At 42.4% G+C, this 22,185-nt stretch overlaps 1 protein-coding gene across 1 annotated transcript in view; it reads right to left on the minus strand.

Annotated features, from left to right (window-relative positions):
- ncanb (neurocan b) overlaps positions 1 to 22,185 on the minus strand; it is a 171,140-nt gene that overhangs the window by 105,135 nt on the left and 43,820 nt on the right. Inside the window, exon 8 of the mRNA XM_079574668.1 lies at positions 20,379 to 21,425. Within this exon, the coding sequence (XP_079430794.1) occupies positions 20,379 to 21,425 (1,047 nt within the window). The remainder of the gene's footprint in view (positions 1 to 20,378; positions 21,426 to 22,185) is intronic.

A 22,185-nucleotide genomic window follows, 5' to 3' on the forward strand; every position in this document is an offset into this window, starting at 1 on the left:
ACCTGCACAGCGGTAATTGAAGTTTGAGCAATAAGGCGAAGCTTTCAGGTCACTATGGGCTTGTCAGGTTGTAGCCGTAAAAAAAGGTTAATAAAAAGTGGGTTTATCAGACAGATGTTGGTGTAGGGAGGTCACTAAGTAACTAAAGACGCACATTCATGGTTATATGTTGCTACTTCAGAAGTGAAACATATAAACATGTCAGTTAGGGCTGTGCAATTAATCGGAATTTGATTACGATTTTGATTATTACACTTAGCAATTACAAAATAAGTTAAAAAATGTTTCTTTTTTTTTTTTAAATGTTGTTTTAGTATTCAAAAACCCAAACAAAGACAAACAATATGTAAACAATTTCAACAGTTACAAAACAACACTTCAGCACAATGCATTCCAAAAATAAAAAAAATAGTAGTAGCTTTAGTAAATGGTTGGTTGACGATGAGGATATTCATCTTTTTAACTTATTATTAAAAAAACAATGATTAAAGGGACTATAAAGAGTTTAAACATGTTAAAATTAAGTATTTTCCTCCCCCTACATGTTCCAGCCATGTCCTAATGTGTAGAATGAGCTCAGACCTGTTCACCACAACTGCCTCTAAAATCCTGTACGGTCACTCAAATTGCCGTCATGCACGAGCTTAATATAGAAGGTGCAGTTACACATATGGCCTGAGGTGGCAGTAGTGAGTATAAAATGGCCATCTTGCTTCCAGCCCCTTTTAAGGATGCTCTCCCGCTTGTCCATCCGAAGAAATCTCACGAAGCAAAGCAAACTTGCTTTATTTCAGGCCGCTGGGATTATTTTCCCTTCGCATTTCACGTGCCACGGCTCATGCGTTTGCTTGACACAAAAACAAACAGCGCTATGTGATGATGCCATCAGGCCGCGCTGCTCAGTGTATTTGTGCAGGTGTGAGGGCTGGCCAGCAGGGGGCAGGTGTGAAACAGGATCTCTCCTCCATCGAAGCATGCTTGAAATCATTTGTACTTTTTTGACTCCTCAGAAAACAGATAATATTCAGCATAGTTTTTTGATTAATAAACACATAAAATAAAAGGCAACAAATAATCATTTGAATAATTGTGATTTCAATTCTGACAATTATCGGGCAGCGCTAATGTCAGTGATAACACTGACCATGCTACTTTTTAGTTCTAAATAATTTATTTGGAAGAGGACCTAACCTACTATATCAAACCTAATGCTGGCTATGAAGGATGGAGTCATAGCCCGGGGAGAAGGAGGAGGACAAGATGAAGGTAAGAAGGAGAGAGAGGAGGCAGGAGCGAAGGGAGCTGCGCAGGAGGAAGAGGCAGGAGGAGGCTGATCGACAATATTTTAAACCAACAAAAATCATCCAGAATTATTTTTTTTAATCTTATCTATTGAGCATAATATCATTCAGAATGCTTTAATGATTAAATCTGAAGGATAAGTTTACCACATCAAAAGCGTTCTTGTGCAGGACAATGACATAACGGAGTTACGCAAAACGGATTATTGTTGATATACTTTTTTATCAGCCGTGTTTGTTTGGGGAAGGGTATAGCTGGGGGTCTTATCAGTGTGATAAATGACGACATAGTGGAAAGAGAAGCTGCGGCTCCTCTGATAACGAAGGATGAATGAAGCTACAGGGGGGAAGTAAAGAAGGAAGTAAGGAAGGAAGGAGAGATTAGGTGGAACAATGTGTTCGGTGAAGGCTCGCGGGACTTTGTTACTGCAGAGTGTGATCATTGATTAAAGAGCTTTATGTGCTTCTACCTACAGCGCCGGGGAGGACACCATCACCTCTGCCGCTCCACCTGTCCATCCTCCTGCACTCGCTCTCCCTCCCTCCTCTGTCTCCATCGGAGCCGACAGCCAGGCGAGCCGCTGTAATTTTCACTCAACTACAACTGACAACCACGAAAGGTCAGGGGGAAATAGAGGGGGCCGCATACCTCTAATCACTCAACAAGAGAAGACCACTTAGTCCATTCAAATGTCATCACAAAGCTAAGCCTGATAAAGACTCGAATACACTCGCGTCCTCTGTGTCCGCCGCTTCATTTTCTCATTTGTTTGACTGCCGTGATTCATGGCCTCTGAAGTTCAATTGGGGAAAGTTGTGTCATTCAGAACTTTCTTGAGATCACACTGGGAAAACTTCACAGCAGTGTAGTAACATGGCAGTAGTATGGAAATAGCATGGCACCTGCGATAACTCTGTATGTATGGTCATTTCATGGAAAAAGGCCACACACATTTATTTCTCGGGCCAACATTTAGAACTAGCTTGCAAATAATGGAAAGAAAAAGGGGAAAAAAAAGTGTTACTGTATTGTAGCTTAACAAGATGGCTGTACATTTCTTCAATACACATCTTAAAGGGACTATACAGAGTTTAAAAATGTTAAAATTAAGTATTTTCCTCCCCCTACATGTTCCAACAATGTCCTAATGTTTAGAATGAGCCCAGACCTGTTCACCACAACTGCCTCTAAAATCCTGCACTGTCACTCAAAAAGGTGTTAATTTGGGTCCGAAGTGCCGTCATGCACGAGCTTAATATAGAAGCTGCAGTTACACGTATGACCTGAGGTGGCAGTAGTGAGTATAAAATGGCTAACTTGCATCTAGCCCCTTTAAATAACACAGGGCAAATCCAATAGCTTCTTACAATCTCTACCTGCCACCAACATCACTTAAAGAGTCTAAAAATGAAGACGTTGAATCCTTAGAGACCAGCCTTGACAAATGCTCTGAGGCAACGTTTTATAAATAGTTTGATACAGTCTCCAGCAGCACTGAGCACACAATGAGTTCAGTGGAAAAACACAACAAATGTAGTGAATGGTCCTCCTGGGCCAATATCAAACAATGACAAATCCTTCTTTTTGCAGGGTTATGGCCACAGCAAGCTTCTGCAAACAACTGCGAGGATTTTGCAATGTACCACATGCATTCTCATATCACCCACAACTAGGAGACACAAATGAATCAACAGACCATTCAAGCTCCTGTATTATTCAGGCAATAACAAATAAACAATAAACAAAACACCAAGGGCCCCACATCTCAGCCCACGAGGACGGCAACCAAAGACGAGGTGGGTGGGCAGAATTAAGGACGATTTTAAAGAAATCCAGGCCATCTCTGGATGGGACAAAACGGTGCTGTACTACAAACACTAGAAAAGGAGAAGGCTCTTTAAATGCAAGAATTTAACTTCAGTTATACCATGGTCTGGGTGAATACTCGATTCTGATTGGCTGGTGGGTGCTAACAGGCGTGCATTATTTTCGTATAACCGCACACGTAGTCCGGTAGTTAAATCACGTTAAAAACGCTTAATGAGTGACTGGCAGGAACGAATGAGATGGATTTGTTGTTAATTTCAACGATTTTGGCCAAAACTTTTGATTGGGAAGTGGAGGAGAGTACGCTATGTTAGCCTACTGTTAATAAAATATGAGCTTTCCATTTCTATTGAAAACAGTTAAAGCAGTACTAAGTAACTTATTTACCTTAATAAATCCTTTCCGTAGTCCCTGTGGGGGTAATACAAGTGTTTATGGGATGATTGGAGGGTCTTTCATCTCCCCCTGGTGTCTCTGGCCAGAAAACCATGTTTGCAACTTGACTGCCCCCGGTGCGGAGAAAGCAATACACACTAATGTAATCACGAAGAAGAAGCTAACATGCTAACGGGCAAAGCTAAGTGCGGGCTAACGTCACTTTAAACAGTATTTACAGCCAAGTTTGAGTGAAAAAAAATATTTCCGTTGTATAATTGGATGCACAGTAACCCTCTCTCCCTTCGCCTTTCCTGTCAGTGTAGTATTTACTCTCCAAGACAATTAATACATTAAAAAATCGTAACTTGCTACTACACCTGCAGTTGCGCTTATGGCCTCTAGGGGGAAGAGTTACTTAGTACTGCTTTAAGGCACTATTCATTATTTTCAGACGTACATGAAATGATCCCTGCACTTAAGCATATTTGGATGGATTAGTAAAGTCAAACATAAAAGTTTCCGATATATTTTAATTGAATATTGATCTATATCAATATTCAATTATATATATCCCGATATTTTATTGTATATTGTATAACAAAGCTCCGCACGGTGCACATGTAAAAATAGCCTAGAAAATAAAATAGGGCAATCTTTTTCTGAGGGCATAAGGGATAACAAAATAAAGTGCTCAGTTTAAGATAAACTTTTTAAAATCGGCTTGAGATGACCTGTTTCTTTTTGATAACTTAATAGCTTATCTGAATTTGAAATATCCCGATATGCGATATGGTCTAATTCCATATCTCATTTAAAAATATATCGATATATCTTAAATATCGATATATCGCCCAGCCCTAGTATACACGTGTACTGCAGAAGGTACCCGTGATGACACTGTATTCCGAACATGGTCATTTAATTTCTGGGAGACAGCCATGGCTAAAGATGGGAGAAATATACACACACAGGGACCCATTTTCTCAAAATGATCTTCACACTCTTGCAACAAAATCTCCACTTTAGTAGCTCCTACAGACTCCAAACTTTCCAGAGTTTTTTTTTTATGAGGGACTCACCACAACTGCCTCTAAAATCCTGCACTGTCACTCAAAAAGGTGTTAATTCGGGTCAGAAGTGCCGTCATGCACAAGCTTAAAATAGAGACTGCATTTTGGGTTGGGTTATACAATTCTATGTCATAGCCAACCCCGCCCGGCCCACATCACAGTCAGGAACGATAATGTGGCCCCCAGAGAAAAAAAAAGGTTTGAGGACCCCTGCCCTAGAGAGTTATTGCATTGTGTTTCATTTAACTAATGTTGACACTTCAGGTCGGCCTATACAATCAAAACCTCACATTAATAAAGCAAGTTTGAAATACACTAATCTACTTAAAGGGCCTAGACGGAGTTTTAAAATGTTTAAATCATGTATTTTCTACCCCCTACTCGCTCCAGCAATGTCCGAATGTGTAGAATGAGCCCAGACCTGTTCACCACAACTGCACTCACTCAAAAAGTTGTTACTTTGGGCCCAAAGTTTAATATAGAAACTGCAGTTACACATAAGACCTGAGGTGGCAGTAGTGAGCATAAAAATGACATGTTCCATCTAGTCCCTTTAGTTACCATGGTGATCGTTGATATGGCGTCACTGCTCTAGAATGCTTCTCTGATTGGTTGGAACTTCACTGGGACGCTTAGATGTTCCGAGCCACAGCTGACGTGTCTCACTTTGTCAAAACCTTTGCTTTGAGAGACACGTGCGCTTCTTTGCTTTTGACAAAAATCTTCCAGAAAGATTGTATTTCGCAAAACGATACAGATCTTTCATCGCGTGAGAATGACGGAGACGATGGAGGCCGGAGGTGAGTATCTTTTTGTGGAAAACGTGCATGTTTAAACTGGTTTTGTGCTTTTACAGTCGGTTAACATGTTATCTTGTGTTTTCAAAGCAAAAAAGCGTCAAATATGATCTAATTTGCTATTAAAGGTTAATTTGACAAAGTAGTTACGGTCTAAATGTTGTTTTAAGTCATGAAGCTGCTGTATTTGTGGGCACGGGCATGTTTCCTCCAGAGACTGGTTTCCCCCTACCACTAAAACATGTACAATAAGCCAGGACTAACATTGAAGTTTCAATGTTAGGCCATATGAGCAAGAAATCAGAACAATTATTTGTCCATATAATGTGTTTTTTTATGGTGCTGTGTCGCCTAATATCATGGCAATGTTCTTCAACCTTTCTAAGTGCTTTTGGAGTGAACTCTTTGTGTTTTGGTTCTCATTGCAGATATAACCGTGGGTCAGATGCTCCGTGGACGCACTGCCACGTACTCTGTGGTGAGGTCTCTTGGTGAGGGCTGTTTCGGGAAGGTGGTGGAGGGCCTTAACGTGGACACGATGGAGAGAGTGGCTGTGAAAGTGCTGAAAAATCCAGCAGCCATTCGGGAAGCAGAGGAAGAGGTAAGATCACACTTATTTACCAACATCGTATCTTGGTTTAGCTTTAGATCGAGTCAACAAAGATTAAATATAAGTTTAGTCACCGAAATGGAATTGGAAATGCTCTGAAAACAAACCTGAAAGGCAGAACTAGGGTTGAACGAGGTCCCCTTAATTTTCTGTTGACTATGTTTGCAGTGAATCATCGTGATGGACGCTGATATCGTTATAAGACGTTGGCATAGCCTACATATAGACTGCATATTATTTATGTTAGGAAAAATGGATCTAAACTAAAAATGATCTTTGCAGAGTCTTGAAACACCAATTTGCCAACAGAAATGTGCATAAACGCGTGAGTAAAAGTGTCAGAGGACGACTTATTCAGAGCACCATCTTCATCAAGGCTCATATTTCATGAATACAAATGTAAATCAGAACTTATTATTTGCATTTTCTCAGTTTTATCGTAATGTTTAAGAAACAGTTGGACAAAATTTAGCACTTTGCATCATAGCTTATGTTTGTTGGCAGAACTCAACTTCTCTTTCATACATTATAAAATAAAAACATTTAATTACATTGCATTTTTATTTTGTCTTTATTAGTCAACAAAAATGTCTAAAGATTTGATTTGTTACTTTGACCAAAATGATGACATAGTATTTCAGTTGGTATAATTAACACAGGTTTAAGCTACACTAATGAATGCTGGACACGTCTAATGGTGGTTTTGCAGGTGCGAATGCTGGAGAGGATCGGTGAACTGGACAGTGACCGCTGTAACGTGGTCAGCTTCAAAGAGCGCTTCGATCATATGGGCCTCACCTGCCTCGTCTTTGAGATGCTGGACATCAGTCTGTGGGACCTGGTCATCGAACATAAGTGCGCGCTGTCTCCCACTGAGATCCGGCCTATAGCGCAGCAGCTCTTGGTGGCCTTTGACGCCCTGAAAGACGTCGGTGTGATCCACTCCGACCTAAAGCCAGATAACGTGATGATGACCAACAGGAGGCTGGAGCCGTACAGGGTCAAACTGATCGACTTTGGCCTGGCACGACCCATCGCAGAGGTTCGACAGGGGCAGAAGAAGCAGCCTGCTGGATACAGGGCTCCAGAGGTGACTCTGGGCTGCGAGTTTGGTGTTCCCATCGACATGTTTGGCCTGGGCTCCACACTGTTCTTACTACTTCTAGAGGAGCACCTGTTTCCTGCCTCTGGATATCAATCCATGAAGATGATGGTGGACCTGCTGGGAATGCCTCCTGACGACATGATTCAGGACGGACTGTTCTCTAAGTATTATTTCACAAAGGAAGAAGATGACCAGGGGAGACCAACTTGGAGACTAATGACGCCTGAAGAATTCACCCGTGTTACCCGTGTAGACCCAGGGCAACCATCTGAACTACAGAAGCACATGAGGACTTTCGACGATTTGATCGATGTGAGTGTTCAAATCCATGACATTTACTGATGTTACTTTAATATGAGTAAAATTGTATTGTAAATGTGTAAAGTAGCAGCATCAGCAGTATTTACAGAATGATTTAAAAACAATGTGTGGCTGAAAATCTAACTCGTGTCTTTGTGTTTTCCCGTTGCAGATATTTAAAATCGACGACCAAGAGCACCTTGAGGACCTCCGAGTGTTTGTGGACTTCCTCAAAGGGCTGCTGACCGTGGACCCCAGACTCAGACTGACCCCAAAGCAGGCGCTGCAGCACCCATTCATCACCATGACCCACCTGACAGAGGACAGCGATTAGTAAGTTTCACGTTTCAATCAAATTTTACTTCAGTTTTAAAGCAACATTAGTATAGACCAAATCTATGTGTTTCCCTCATCTTTTAATTTCAAGTTTTAATTTAGTCGACAAATAATTTTCACTTTCCCATTTAATATAATCTGCTACTATAATTTACTCAACTAAATCTAAAGTAGACTGTGTAACCAAGTTTAGTGGATGTAAATTACAAAGCACAAGAATATTTAAGTGTTACCTTAAAAAAATATAATATTTCTGGTTATTTTGTGCAAGATATTAATTTCTATATTCTTTGTTTTTCAGCTCAGCGGTTAGTAAACTCGCGATGCAGCGTTTTGTTTCCACTGAGTCTGACGTCCACCACAGAGGACAACCAACCGCATCTCCAGACAGCGCCCAACGCAAAGGTTCGAGTGAGGATTCCTGGACCTCGGCCACTGCGTCGTCTGAAGGGATTTTCGACAGAGCTGTGGAGCCATTCGCTCTGGACTTGGGATTATGTGAAGATGAGAGTTCTTTCAGCTCAGAAGAACTGACCAGTCTCTCTACTGATCACTCTTCTTCACAGCCAGAGGAGGTTTACACCGTCCACATCAACCAGCATTTTGAAGAGGAAATTGAAATCAGTTCAGTTGAAGGGGAACTGTCTTCTAACGCTGATCTGGACATTTCAAGTGACGATGAAGCTCAATCAGGTTCAAGTCAATGGATCATGAAGAAAGAAGACGGCGTAGAAATGCTATTAAGGGTTTCTGAAGGGGAAATCTCAGATACAGATGACATGTCACAGAAAGATACAGAAAGATCAGTACCATCAGAAAGTACTGTCCCGCATGAGGTTTACCCTGTCCACATAAACCAGCATTTTGATGAGGAAATTGAAATCAGTTCCTCTGAAGGGGAACTGTCTTCTGACGCCCAAGAAGACAGTTCAAGTGACGATGAAGCACAATCAGGTTCAAGTCAATGGATCACAAAGAAAGAAGACGGCGTAGAAATGCTAATAAGGATTTCTGAAGGGGAAATCTCAGATACAGATGACATGTCCAAGAAAGATACCTACAGATCAGTACCATCAGAAGGTGTTGTCCCGCATGAGGTTTACCCCGTTCACATCAACCAGCATTTTGATGAGGAAATTGAAATCAGTTCCTCTGAAGGGGAACTGTCTTCTGACGCCCAAGAAGACAGTTCAAGTGACGATGAAGCACAATCAGGTTCAAGTCAATGGATCACAAAGAAAGAAGACGGCGTAGAAATGCTAATAAGGATTTCTGAAGGGGAAATCTCAGATACAGATGATATGTCCAAGAAAGATACCTACAGATCAGTACCATCAGAAGGTGTTGTCCCGCATGAGGTTTACCCCGTTCACATCAACCAGCATTTTGATGAGGAACTTGAAATCAGTTCCTCTGAAGGAGACCTTCCACAGAGTGACCTCCGAAACAGGACCGGCCCGGACAGTGGATATGTTTCTGATCCACTAGTAACATCTGACTCCTATGACGACTCTCCTGTGATACGGGTGTTTTCACAGCCTGATGACGTCTATGTGGCCAGTCCATGTGAGCCCCTGCACATCCAGCAAAATGATGAGGAAAAGACGACGCGTCTAGAGGTTTCTGGTGAGTAGCATTTGTGAAAATGTGCCTCTTTAATCAATTTTGTTTGTGGAAGTAAAAGTAAAGTAGTAAAGAAATGTTATAATAAATGATCTATTTCGAGTTTAAACTTGAATTTGATAACGAGGCCATGTTTTAAATCTTGTTGTGAGTTTAGATATGACTGAGGTTTTGTGTGTGTGTTCAAAATCAATTTGGTTGTTAACTTTGTTCTTTTGTTCTCATTGCAGATGTAACCGTGGGTCAGAAGCTCTGTGGACACAACGCCACGTACTCTGTGGTGAGGTTTCTTGGCGAGGGCTCTTTCGGCATGGTGGTGGAGGGAATGAACGTGGACACGATGGAGAGAGTGGCTGTGAAAATGCTCAAGAATCCTGCAGCCATCAGAGAAGCGGAGGACGAGGTAAGATCGGATTCATTTTCAATAATTTATTCAGAACCGGTGTTAATTTTGACTGAAGTTAATTTGGCTTTAGTTTTAATCTTGTGACTATTATTATATGCAAAAAAAAAGACATTTTTATTTTGTCTTTTTTGTTCAGCAATAAATATCTGGAGATTAACATCATCAACGTCCATTACATTAGTTCTGTTTATTTAAAGTCAGCAAAAACATGACTTTGCCAAAATGATGACATAATATTTCAGTTGGTATAATTAACACAGGTTTAAGCTACATTAATGAATGCTGGACACGTCTAATGGTGGTTTTGCAGGTGCGAATGCTGGAGAGGATCGGTGAACTGGACAGTGACCGCTGTAACGTGGTCAGCTTCAAAGAGCGCTTCGATCACATGGGCCTCAACTGCCTCGTTTTTGAGATGCTGGACATCAGTCTGTGGGACCTGGTCATCGACCAGAAGTCCATACCTTCTCTCAGTGAAGTCCGGCCTATAGCGCAGCAGCTCTTGGTGGCCTTCGACGCCCTGAAAGACATCGGTGTGATCCACTCCGACCTAAAGCCAGATAACGTCATGTTGGCCAACTTGAAGCTGGAGCCGTACAGGGTCAAACTGATCGACTTTGGCCTAGCACGACCCACCTCGGAGGTAAAGCAGGGAATGATAATGCAACCTGGTGCATACAGGGCTCCGGAAGTGACTTTGGGCTGTGTGTGCGACGTTCCCATCGACATGTGGAGCCTGGGCAGCACATTGGCTTTTCCACTTCTCGAGCAAAACCTGTTTCCACAATCCAGCTATCAGTCAGTGAAGATGATGGTGGACCTGCTGGGAATGCCTCCTGACGACATGATTCGTGATGGAGTGTACTCTAAGTACTATTTCACAAAGGAAGAAGATGACCAGCGAAGACCAACGTGGAGACTAATGACGCCTGAAGAATTCAGCCGTGTCACCCATCGAAACCCAGGGGAACCATCTAAACTACAGAAGTACATGAAGACTTTCGACGATTTTATCAATGTGAGTGTTCAAATACATAATAGATATTATTTTAATTATTGTATTGTGAATACATACGGCTTAAAATCTAACTTGTGTCTTTTTGTTGTCTCATGGCAGATATTTATAATCGACGACCCAGAGCAGCTTGAGGACCTCCGAGTGTTTGTGGACTTCCTCAAAGGGCTGCTGACCGTGGACCCCAGACTCAGACTGACCCCAAAGCAGGCGCTGCAGCACGCATTTATCACCATGACCCACCTGACAGAGGACAGTGTTTAGTAAGTGTCACGTTTCAATCAAATGTTACTTCAGTTTTAAAGCAACATTGCCCTGAAGTCCTTCATGTGGTTATTTTAGGCCAATGTTTTGTTCTCTTCTTATCTGGGATTAATAATAATGAATAATTTACTCTTTTCAGTAAGTATAATCTCACTTTTGCCCAATATAACTAAATCCGAAAGTCACACTTTAAATGACAAAGGGCCAAAATATGTCGCAATGTTGCCTTAAAAATAATTACATATTTATAGTTTTTCAAAATGCTGTTGCTAATTCATCAAATCGATTTTTTTTTCAGCTCAAGGTCTGCTAAATCTGTGATGCAGCCTTATAATCCCGCTGAGTCTGACGTTCATAGAGGAGAACAATCGCCGGGGGCTCCAGACGACGCCCAACACAAAGGTTCAAGTCGGGATTCCTCGCCCTCTGCGTCGCCTGTTGGGATTCTCGCCAAAGCTGTGGAGCCATTCTATCAGAGAGATGGGCTACATGAAGAAGACAGTTCTACCAGCCCAGAAGAACAACCGTCGAGTCAGAGGAGCACGAAGCTTGACCATCCAGTTCAGCAGAGACGGGAGCCTCTGCGCAGACAGCAACATTATGATGAGGAAATTGTAATCAGTTCCTCTGAAGGGGAACTGTCTTCTGACGCCCAAGAAGACAGTTCAAGTGACGATGAAGCACAATCAGGTTCAAGTCAATGGATCACAAAGAAAGAAGACGGCGTAGAAATGCTAATAAGGATTTCTGAAGGGGAAATCTCAGATACAGATGATATGTCCAAGAAAGATACCTACAGATCAGTACCATCAGAAGGTGTTGTCCCGCATGAGGTTTACCCCGTTCACATCAACCAGCATTTTGATGAGGAACTTGAAATCAGTTCCTCTGAAGGAGACCTTCCACAGAGTGACCTCCGAAACAGGACCGGCCCGGACAGTGGATATGTTTCTGATCCACTAGTAACATCTGACTCCTATGACGACTCTCCTGTGATACGGGTGTTTTCACAGCCTGATGACGTCTATATGGCCAGTCCATGTGAGCCCCTGCACATCCAGCAAAATGATGAGGAAAAGACGACGCGTCTAGAGGTTTCTGGTGAGTAGCATTTGTGAAAATGTGCCTCTTTAATCAATTTTGTTTGTGGAAGTAAAAGTAAAGTAGTAAAGAAATGTTATAATAAATGATCTATTTCGAGTTTAAACTTGAATTTGATAACGAGGCCATGTTTTAAATCTTGTTGTGAGTTTAGATATGACTGAGGTTTTGTGTGTGTGTTCAAAATCAATTTGGTTGTTAACTTTGTTCTTTTGTTCTCATTGCAGATGTAACCGTGGGTCAGAAGCTCTGTGGACACAACGCCACGTACTCTGTGGTGAGGTTTCTTGGCGAGGGCTCTTTCGGCATGGTGGTGGAGGGAATGAACGTGGACACGATGGAGAGAGTGGCTGTGAAAATGCTCAAGAATCCTGCAGCCATCAGAGAAGCGGAGGACGAGGTAAGATCGGATTCATTTTCAATAATTTATTCAGAACCGGTGTTAATTTTGACTGAAGTTAATTTGGCTTTAGTTTTAATCTTGTGACTATTATTATATGCAAAAAAAAAGACATTTTTATTTTGTCTTTTTTGTTCAGCAATAAATATCTGGAGATTAACATCATCAACGTCCATTACATTAGTTCTGTTTATTTAAAGTCAGCAAAAACATGACTTTGCCAAAATGATGACATAATATTTCAGTTGGTATAATTAACACAGGTTTAAGCTACATTAATGAATGCTGGACACGTCTAATGGTGGTTTTGCAGGTGCGAATGCTGGAGAGGATCGGTGAACTGGACAGTGACCGCTGTAACGTGGTCAGCTTCAAAGAGCGCTTCGATCACATGGGCCTCAACTGCCTCGTTTTTGAGATGCTGGACATCAGTCTGTGGGACCTGGTCATCGACCAGAAGTCCATACCTTCTCTCAGTGAAGTCCGGCCTATAGCGCAGCAGCTCTTGGTGGCCTTCGACGCCCTGAAAGACATCGGTGTGATCCACTCCGACCTAAAGCCAGATAACGTCATGTTGGCCAACTTGAAGCTGGAGCCGTACAGGGTCAAACTGATCGACTTTGGCCTAGCACGACCCACCTCGGAGGTAAAGCAGGGAATGATAATGCAACCTGGTGCATACAGGGCTCCGGAAGTGACTTTGGGCTGTGTGTGCGACGTTCCCATCGACATGTGGAGCCTGGGCAGCACATTGGCTTTTCCACTTCTCGAGCAAAACCTGTTTCCACAATCCAGCTATCAGTCAGTGAAGATGATGGTGGACCTGCTGGGAATGCCTCCTGACGACATGATTCGTGATGGAGTGTACTCTAAGTACTATTTCACAAAGGAAGAAGATGACCAGCGGAGACCAACGTGGAGACTAATGACGCCTGAAGAATTCAGCCGTGTCACCCATCGAAACCCAGGGGAACCATCTAAACTACAGAAGTACATGAAGACTTTCGACGATTTTATCAATGTGAGTGTTCAAATACATAATAGATATTATTTTAATTATTGTATTGTGAATACATACGGCTTAAAATCTAACTTGTGTCTTTTTGTTGTCTCATGGCAGATATTTATAATCGACGACCCAGAGCAGCTTGAGGATCTCCGAGTGTTTGTGGACTTCCTCAAAGGGCTGCTGACCGTGGACCCCAGACTCAGACTGACCCCAAAGCAGGCGCTGCAGCACGCATTTATCACCATGACCCACCTGACAGAGGACAGTGTTTAGTAAGTGTCACGTTTCAATCAAATGTTACTTCAGTTTTAAAGCAACATTGCCCTGAAGTCCTTCATGTGGTTATTTTAGGCCAATGTTTTGTTCTCTTCTTATCTGGGATTAATAATAATGAATAATTTACTCTTTTCAGTAAGTATAATCTCACTTTTGCCCAATATAACTAAATCCGAAAGTCACACTTTAAATGACAAAGGGCCAAAATATGTCGCAATGTTGCCTTAAAAATAATTACATATTTATAGTTTTTCAAAATGCTGTTGCTAATTCATCAAATCGATTTTTTTTTCAGCTCAAGGTCTGCTAAATCTGTGATGCAGCCTTATAATCCCGCTGAGTCTGACGTTCATAGAGGAGAACAATCGCCGGGGGCTCCAGACGACGCCCAACACAAAGGTTCAAGTCGGGATTCCTCGCCCTCGCCCTCTGCCTCTGCGTCGCCTGTTGGGATTCTCGCCAAAGCTGTGGAGCCATTCTATCAGAGAGATGGGCTACATGAAGAAGACAGTTCTACCAGCCCAGAAGAACAACCGTCGAGTCAGAGGAGCACGAAGCTTGACCATCCAGTTCAGCAGAGACGGGAGCCTCTGCGCAGACAGCAACATTATGATGAGGAAATTGTAATCAGTTCCTCTGAAGGAGAACAACCTCCTGATGGCTATGTGTACAGTTCCGATGGTGATGAAACTGTCCCTGTCCCACCTGTAAGCCAAACCACCAGGTCCTTGGGGGAAGTTGCAGACTTAGATGTTTTGGGCAGTGAGGTGTTACTTACTGTAGAGCTCAGGGATATTCTTAAATCTCAGATTGTTTTGTCGCTCTTTGTCAAAGACCATAATATCAGTTTATCTGACAAAGATGTTGACGTGGATTCAGGTCTAAGCAGTGACATTGCTCACCAGAACTCACCTTTACAAAATATTACACCAATTAGAAATCAATCTCATCCATCTCTTGAAGAAATCGCTTTTAGTCCAGTTCCACAGTTACAGGAGAAAAATGCTTTTGACAAGGCCATTGCCAAGAATGGTTCAATTGTCAAGAATAGTCCCATCTCAGATTCAGAATCCCTGCCTGCTGATGGCCAGGCCACCAGGTCGTTGGGTGTAAATGCAGACTTAGATGTCTCATGTGGTAAGGTGCTACTTACCAAAGCCTTGAGGGACACAGCTAAATCAAACTATGTCAAATCCCACACTGCAACCAGTTTATTTGGCGATGCATGCATTGTTTCAACTCTTGAGGGCTTTAGAGAAAGTACTGCAATACTAGAACCAAAGAAAGTAATTAATGACTTTTCCAACACCGAGGAAATCCGCCTTAGTTCAGTAAATGTTGATGCATGCGGTGGTTTCTGTGGAGTATGTGATGAGATGGAGAAAACTGATGCAGCTGGTCCAAGTGGTTTAAGTCGCCAGTCTGACAGTCCTATATCAATTGGGACTTCAGAGAAATCAGTCTTTAACAAAGCCATTTGCATCACCTTAACTTATAATAGCTATATGTCCTGGCCTATGGATGTAGTGACAAATGAAAAGGATGAAACAGAGGAAAGATTAGGTAATTTAGAGGCTCCACGGTTACCCAATCAGGATACAGTCCCAATGCTCAGCCCTCAGAGTCAGGATGAAAAGACGAGCAGAATAGTGGATGTTGAGTGTCGATTAGTCGACAAGGTGGTTCATGGCAGAAAATTGGACTTGGTTGTGGTATTTGTGAGGTTTAACTTATCATGGCTTCAGTCTGGAGTTGTTGCTAGAGTCTTCGTCATCCTCGTCTGGGACCCAGGAGGATAATGGTCTTAGGGTGCATTCACACTTGGTCCATTTGAAGCGAACCCTGATGTGCTTACCAGGAAGATCCTGCTTCTTTTGAGCAGGTCATTCCCAGGAAGTGCAGCAGGACTCACTTCAGATGGACCGAGTGTGAACGCCACAGAACAGAGTCACACCTCCACACAGGTGACTGTTGCATCGAGGCCCCGACTTTCACACGGAGAGGATAGCTAGCTGCTTGTGTTAAGCAGAATGGCATTTAAAGATGGGGTTTAAAGATGTGGCATGCACCTGTCTCAGATGAGGCTTTGTTCTGTGCTTTGATTTGCTTCTCTTCATGGGTTGGCTTGGACAGTGACGGTCGAAGGGTCAATATCTCTGGAAGTTTCTTCAGCTGAGGGCCATGCTAATAGTCATACGTTTGGGGACAACACTCTTCCTCTAAGATAGGAGTAACAACATACACAGCCAAATCATTTCAGACCAAACCAATACAAACACTTACGGGTAAATTAATTGAAGCTACAGGGACCAAACATGTGAACACCTAAAAACAGAGTCACACCTGATCCACAGGTGACTGTTGCATTGAGGCCCCGACTTCCACACGGTGAGGATAGCTAGCTGTTTGTGTCAAAAGCAGAATAGCACTTGTCTGATCCATTGTGAGATTAGGGGTTTGAAAAATGTGGCATGCACCTGTCTCAGGTGAGACTTTGTTTTGGGGGGAATCCATGTTGTATGATTTTCTAAGGTAGGGGTAACATACACTAGATACACAGCCCCGGGTAGAAAACTACACAACTACACAGTCAAGTTCAGTACTTACATACTTGTAAATTTACTAGAGCAGTCTGTTGTATTTGAACCACTGGTGATAACTGGCTTGTTCTGGTGGCAGTCATCTGTAATTTTAGACTTTTTTGTTTTAATTAGTGATAATCTCTTAGAAATGCCTTTCAGGTAGGTGCTATTTCTGGTTTAGTTGTGATTTAAGCAGCTCCACATAGGTCTATTATAGGACCTTTGCCGACATGGTTTAGTCTTGATTTGATCGTGAGCTGGGCCTGGTGGTTCTTGGCGGGGCAAATATTTTAATAAACTAGCAGGGGCTAAAAGTCCCTCAAACCAGTGTTAATTTTGTCGACTAAAATATTTATTGACCTTTATTTAACCAGGATACTCCCACTGAGGTTAAGAATCTCTTTTTCAGGGGAGTCCTGGCCCCAGAGGGGAATCTATTGTGTTTTTAGTGGTAGGGGAAACCGGAGTACCCGGAGGAAACCTACGCAGACACGGGGAGAACATGCAAACTCAGAAAGGCCCCGTCCAGGTGGGAATCGAACCTTTTAGCTGTGAGGCGTGAGCGCTAACCGCTGCGCCACCGTGCCGCCCAATTAATTTTAATTAATTAATTTTAGTCAAAGTGACATTTTTGACGACTAAAATTGGACTAAAACTAGATTAAGAGTTTCTCATGAGACTACAACTATGACTAAAATGTCCAGATATTTTAGTCGACTAAAATAAAACTAAATAAAACTGAAAAGGAGAGACTAAAATCATCCAAACATCTATTGACAGTCTGAAAGAGCCTCATATCATTTAAATTCACTGCCAAATGAACAGGTTTGTGCTTTACTCATGTGGAAGCAGCCCCATGAAGTTGAGGACCTTGATTAAATATGATTATAATGAGTATTATAAATGCAAAGTCTACTAAATTAGTCTTAAATTTAGTCGACTAAATTGACATGCAATTTTCGTCGACTAAAACTAGACTAAAAATGTTTTGTTTTTTTTGGACTAAATCTTGACTAATTACATTTTAGTCAAAAGACTAAGACTAAAACTAAAATAAAATATGTTGTCAAAATTAACACTGCCTCAAACATCTACAGAGCCAGTGTAGTGGCTTCTGTTCTTTAATAAAAATCTTCAAAGATGATTTCGACTTCTTGTATTATGTTTTCATTTACACACAAAAAAAAGGATCTGACTGATTTTTCAAGTGTATGTTTTTTTTTTTTTTTTAAGCAAGTATGTGATTAGTTTCTGTAAAATGTCACATCAAGCAAAAAGTCATCAATCAAAGCTTTGAACTGAGCCGTCATTGAGCTGATAAGCTAAAGCCATGTGAGAGCCATCTTACAGTGTTTGTCATGATTGTCTCATTGAGTCAGGGGTTGGTTGTAGCATCTGGTACAAATGGAGGGTAAAAAAAAAAACTGTTAAAATTAGTGGAAAGAGCACATATGGTAGGGGTCAGATAGTATTTTAAAACGTGTTTAAAGCAAGTGAACTAAATTTATGAAAATCTACCCTGCACATGGGCAAAGTGTCACAATAAATGATCCTGTTTTCGAGATGTAAGAAATAATGTATGTATATATTAAGGATCTATGTAATGGGTTCTGGGTTACGAGACAACCAGAACTAGTCTTCCACACATTTGTCCTGCATCATTGATATTAACTTCATCTCTATTCTCATTGCAATCATTATCATCATCATCATTAGTCCAAAATCCTCAGCTCCAACATGTGTTAAAGCCACACCGCGCAACATTTAACCCAACACACATGAAATACAAGCATGGGTTTTATGAGATATTCTTGTCTTGATAAAAATACCTGAAAAATGACCTTTATTCATCCAGGAAATTATTTATGCAGTGGTCAATGTTGAGGTTTTCAGATAGGTTTCTACATTGACATCTTGGGCCAGATCTTGTGAGTGGCGCAGTCCGTGCACAACTCTAAACGCAATGTGGTACATGTGGCTCAGGTTTTGCGCTTAAGGCTGCGCCACTAGGAGAGGGCATTATTTGAGAAAAAGAGGCCGACTGAGGCGTGGTTCATTACAAGCAGCCCTCACGCTACTCTTCTATGGCAACCGTCACATTATGTTCACATTACTCTTTACATCGCGCTGCTTTGTCTTCTTCCTTAGAATCAACGTCAAATTGAAAACAAAAGCAAAATTGCCTTGAAAAGTCTACTTGAGCGTAGGTTATGCACCGGCTTACTTCCAACGAGCACACCCCTAACACCAAAACAACAACAGTTTTCCATAAATAAACCACACATGCCTTCAACTGCCACAACACCACATCTCATCTGCGTTTTAAGGAGACATTTCCATCGTGTGTCAGTCTTTACCTCCTGATGATGCTCCTTGTGTAGCCACAGCTCAGTCCAAAAGAAAGAAGCGCATTTTACAGGGCGCATAGCAATTTTTTTTATTTTTTTTTTCAATTTAACCGCTCCAAGAATCCTGCAGCTGTAGCTCAAATGTTCCAATACGCTACAGTTTTCTTGCAACTGCTGCATAACTCTGCAACTCCTGCACAGCCAATATGACAGTTTCTGATCAATTAAATCCTGTACATTTCGTGACTTTGCGCATTCGAACAGTGTCCAACGCGGAGGGACAGTTTTATTTCTTTAATCTTTATTAAACATTGCGCGCTGCATCATGCATGTTACGCATGTACAAGAGAACCCCCCCCTCGCAACCCGCCGCCTTCCGCAGGTCTGGGGAAAGCAAGGGGAGGGGGCGGCACCACAACATCGCAATGCGAGTCTGTCCACCCCCCGTCCTGCCCACTTTTTGCGCCAGGTAAGTTTTAACGTCAGAGCATAAAAAAAGATGAAAGTACTCTTTATGATGATGATTCTGTGACGTTTAGTCAACTAGTGAGCCAGAGATTTCAACACCACATTGCACCAGCCAGTTTCCCTAAGCTTATTTATACACAAATATTGGCATGTTTGGTATACACTAGGGCTGGGCGATATGGACTAAAAGTTATATCCCGATATATTTTGGTTGAATATTGATACGCGATATATATATCCCGATATTTTTCCGTTAGTTAGGTTAGTCCTGTTGTGTTGTGATTCTGGCGATGCAGCGTGTGCTTATGCTGTTTTGTTGAGAGAATGGCTCGCTCTGAGACGAGCCTTCAGACAGTGTAAGACCGGCTAAAAACCCACATAAAATAGTCACAGTAGTTTGGCATATTTAGTGAGTTTGTAAATGAAAAAAAAACATTTGTTACAAAATGTTAAATTTGTGGGACGATGGTACAAATTAAACAACTCGGAACCGTGCATTAGATGGTTATAATGCACCAAAGTTTTACAAAGAAAAAATAGGGGGGAAATGCTAATAAATGTACAGACAATAAATATCGAGCCCAAAAGTATAAACGATAAGTCGATGTAGTAATATTCGTGACAGCCCTTCTCCGAGGTGTCCATTATCAGAAACAACTGGACTCCGCGGACGCATTATTTCAGATAATGGACACCTCGTCGTGCATTATCCCTTACATAAAAGACATTTCAGCCCTTACAGGATATTTTGGGGGGTACAAGGATCTCTCTCTGTATCTCGTCGCCGCTCGCCTGAACATGCAGTTGTTGACCTACTAATTACTGAACTAGGCCCTAGTTGCTCTGGCTGTATGGAGCTGTCTGAGAAACGGCTCAGGGCAGGAGAGATGGAGGGAGAGAAGACTGGATTAAGAACACAAGATGAGCACTGGCCCATGGAGCAAAGGTGTTGTAGACTCAAACAGCTAGAGACAGGCACAGTAAAGCGTTGCGTTTTCTGAGCTTCAGCTAGTACAGGAGCAGACTACAACCATATGACACTTCTCCCCGGGACACTGTTAGCATAAATGACAGTTCAAAGCGCTAACATGAAAATGACACAAACTGCCGCTGATTAGATAATCACTTCTAATCAAGGAGCTATTACTGACAGTGCCTTACCTGAAGGGATGAGTCCGAACGCCCAGTTGGGGACCAGGAAGCCAAACGGACCGCTGCTCGGGTCTTTTTTGTCGGTGGTCGTTTCAAGCGTTTTCTTCTCCTCGGATTTTTTAAAAGGCGTCCACTTACTCCCCACCACAAACGACTCGGACACGGCGGATCGCGACTCCATTTCGGTGAAACTATGCCGCACTTCCGATGCCTGCGTGGTGAGCTGGATAATGTCCGTGCTCGTGTCTTGGTCAGGGAAGCGCGTGCCGTCCTCTGGAAGGACCCATGAGATTGATATAGCTTCCTCTGTCGGGACTCTTACGGCAGGGTTGGGTGCCGTCGTAGGGTCAGTCCTCTCCAGTTCTCTGGCTGTGGTCACTTCTGTAGTCGTCAGAACATGGACTTCGGCAGACTTGCTTTGGAGAGTCATTGTTAATTTAGTGTTTTTCGGATTGAAAGCCGTGTCTGCCGCACTGTCTTGCTTGTGTTGTTCAGTCGGTCGACGTACAAACAGGATCTCTCCCTTCGCCTCCTCAGACGGGGGGCCCTCAGGTGCTGTGGTGGGCTGCTGAACTTGCCGCCAATGGGACACCGTGGTGTGTTCGGCCACGGTTACAGCATCATTCATGTCTTCACTCAGGTCAGACTCAGAACTTTCATTGCCTTTCAGCTCGAACATCTCAGCCAGAATGTCCTCTCTTGCGCTCCCCTCGGTGTCTTTCTCCTCCTCGGACGGGGCGCGATTAGCCCCTTCTTCCTCCTCTTCCTTACCTTCGCCCGAGTAGTTTTCCGGGTTGTCGTGTTGGCGCGATATGGGCAGGGTCATCATTTCTAAGGGAGCGGCTTTGGCTTCCATAGGCTCCCAGTGGGGTTGCCGTTTCCCCACATAGCCCATATTTCCGGGGGGACCTAGTTTAGAGGCACGCACCGACTTGATGGCCCAGCGAAACTGACTGCTGGGGCCCGGGCTGTAGGCGGGCGCTCCCCTGGGACCCTGTGGGCTGGACACTTTGACAGAGTGCGTTGGTGGTTCAGTGGGGGCAGATGTGGAGAAGTCTGTAGGGAACAAAGACACAGAGAGGGCATTTATTACTCTGGGTTCATTACAGAAGAGCAGGAGCGGGGGTGGCTTTAATTTTATGCATGGGTAATAAGCTGTGAGACCAAAGACTGGTTTACACTGAATTCATGCTACAACGAGTCAACGTTTACTGTACAGAGCTCCAAAGCAACCATTGGGGTAGGTTGCTCTGGTGCACTTAAGTTTTTCATGTGAGTGCTCCAAGACTGAAGTATAGACTTAGATGCGTCCTAAGTAGGGCTGGGCGATATGGCCAAAAAATAAAATCTACATTTATTTACTCAGTTTGGACGATTACTACTTTAATCGATTTTATTTTAAATAGTCCTGCTCATTAATATTTCATAATGTAGCCTACAATTAGGCCCATTAAGATAACATAACGCTTTATTTAAAAATTGTTATTTCTGTTTTAGATATTGTCTGCTCTCAAAAGTAAAACCTCTTAATAAGCCCATGGAGTTTTCAAAAGTGTTTAAGTTTTATCGTCTTAATGCCTCTGCTGTGATTGACAACCGTCTCCATGGAGACTCGAGGGAAAGGGGCGGAGTTAAATGGTCCGCTCAGAGGAAAAAAAGCAACAAGAATGTAAACAAAAAAAGCAATGAAGGTGACAGAACTCAACAAAAAAGTATTAAAAAGTAACCCAAAAAAGCCACAAAAATGTGACAAAAACAAAACAAAAAAGAGACAAAAATTTACCAGAAAAGTAACAAAAAGATGACAAAAACTTAA

This window comes from Gobius niger (genome assembly GCF_951799975.1).
Source record: "Gobius niger genome assembly, chromosome: 17".
NCBI classification, from domain to species: domain Eukaryota; kingdom Metazoa; phylum Chordata; class Actinopteri; order Gobiiformes; family Gobiidae; genus Gobius; species Gobius niger.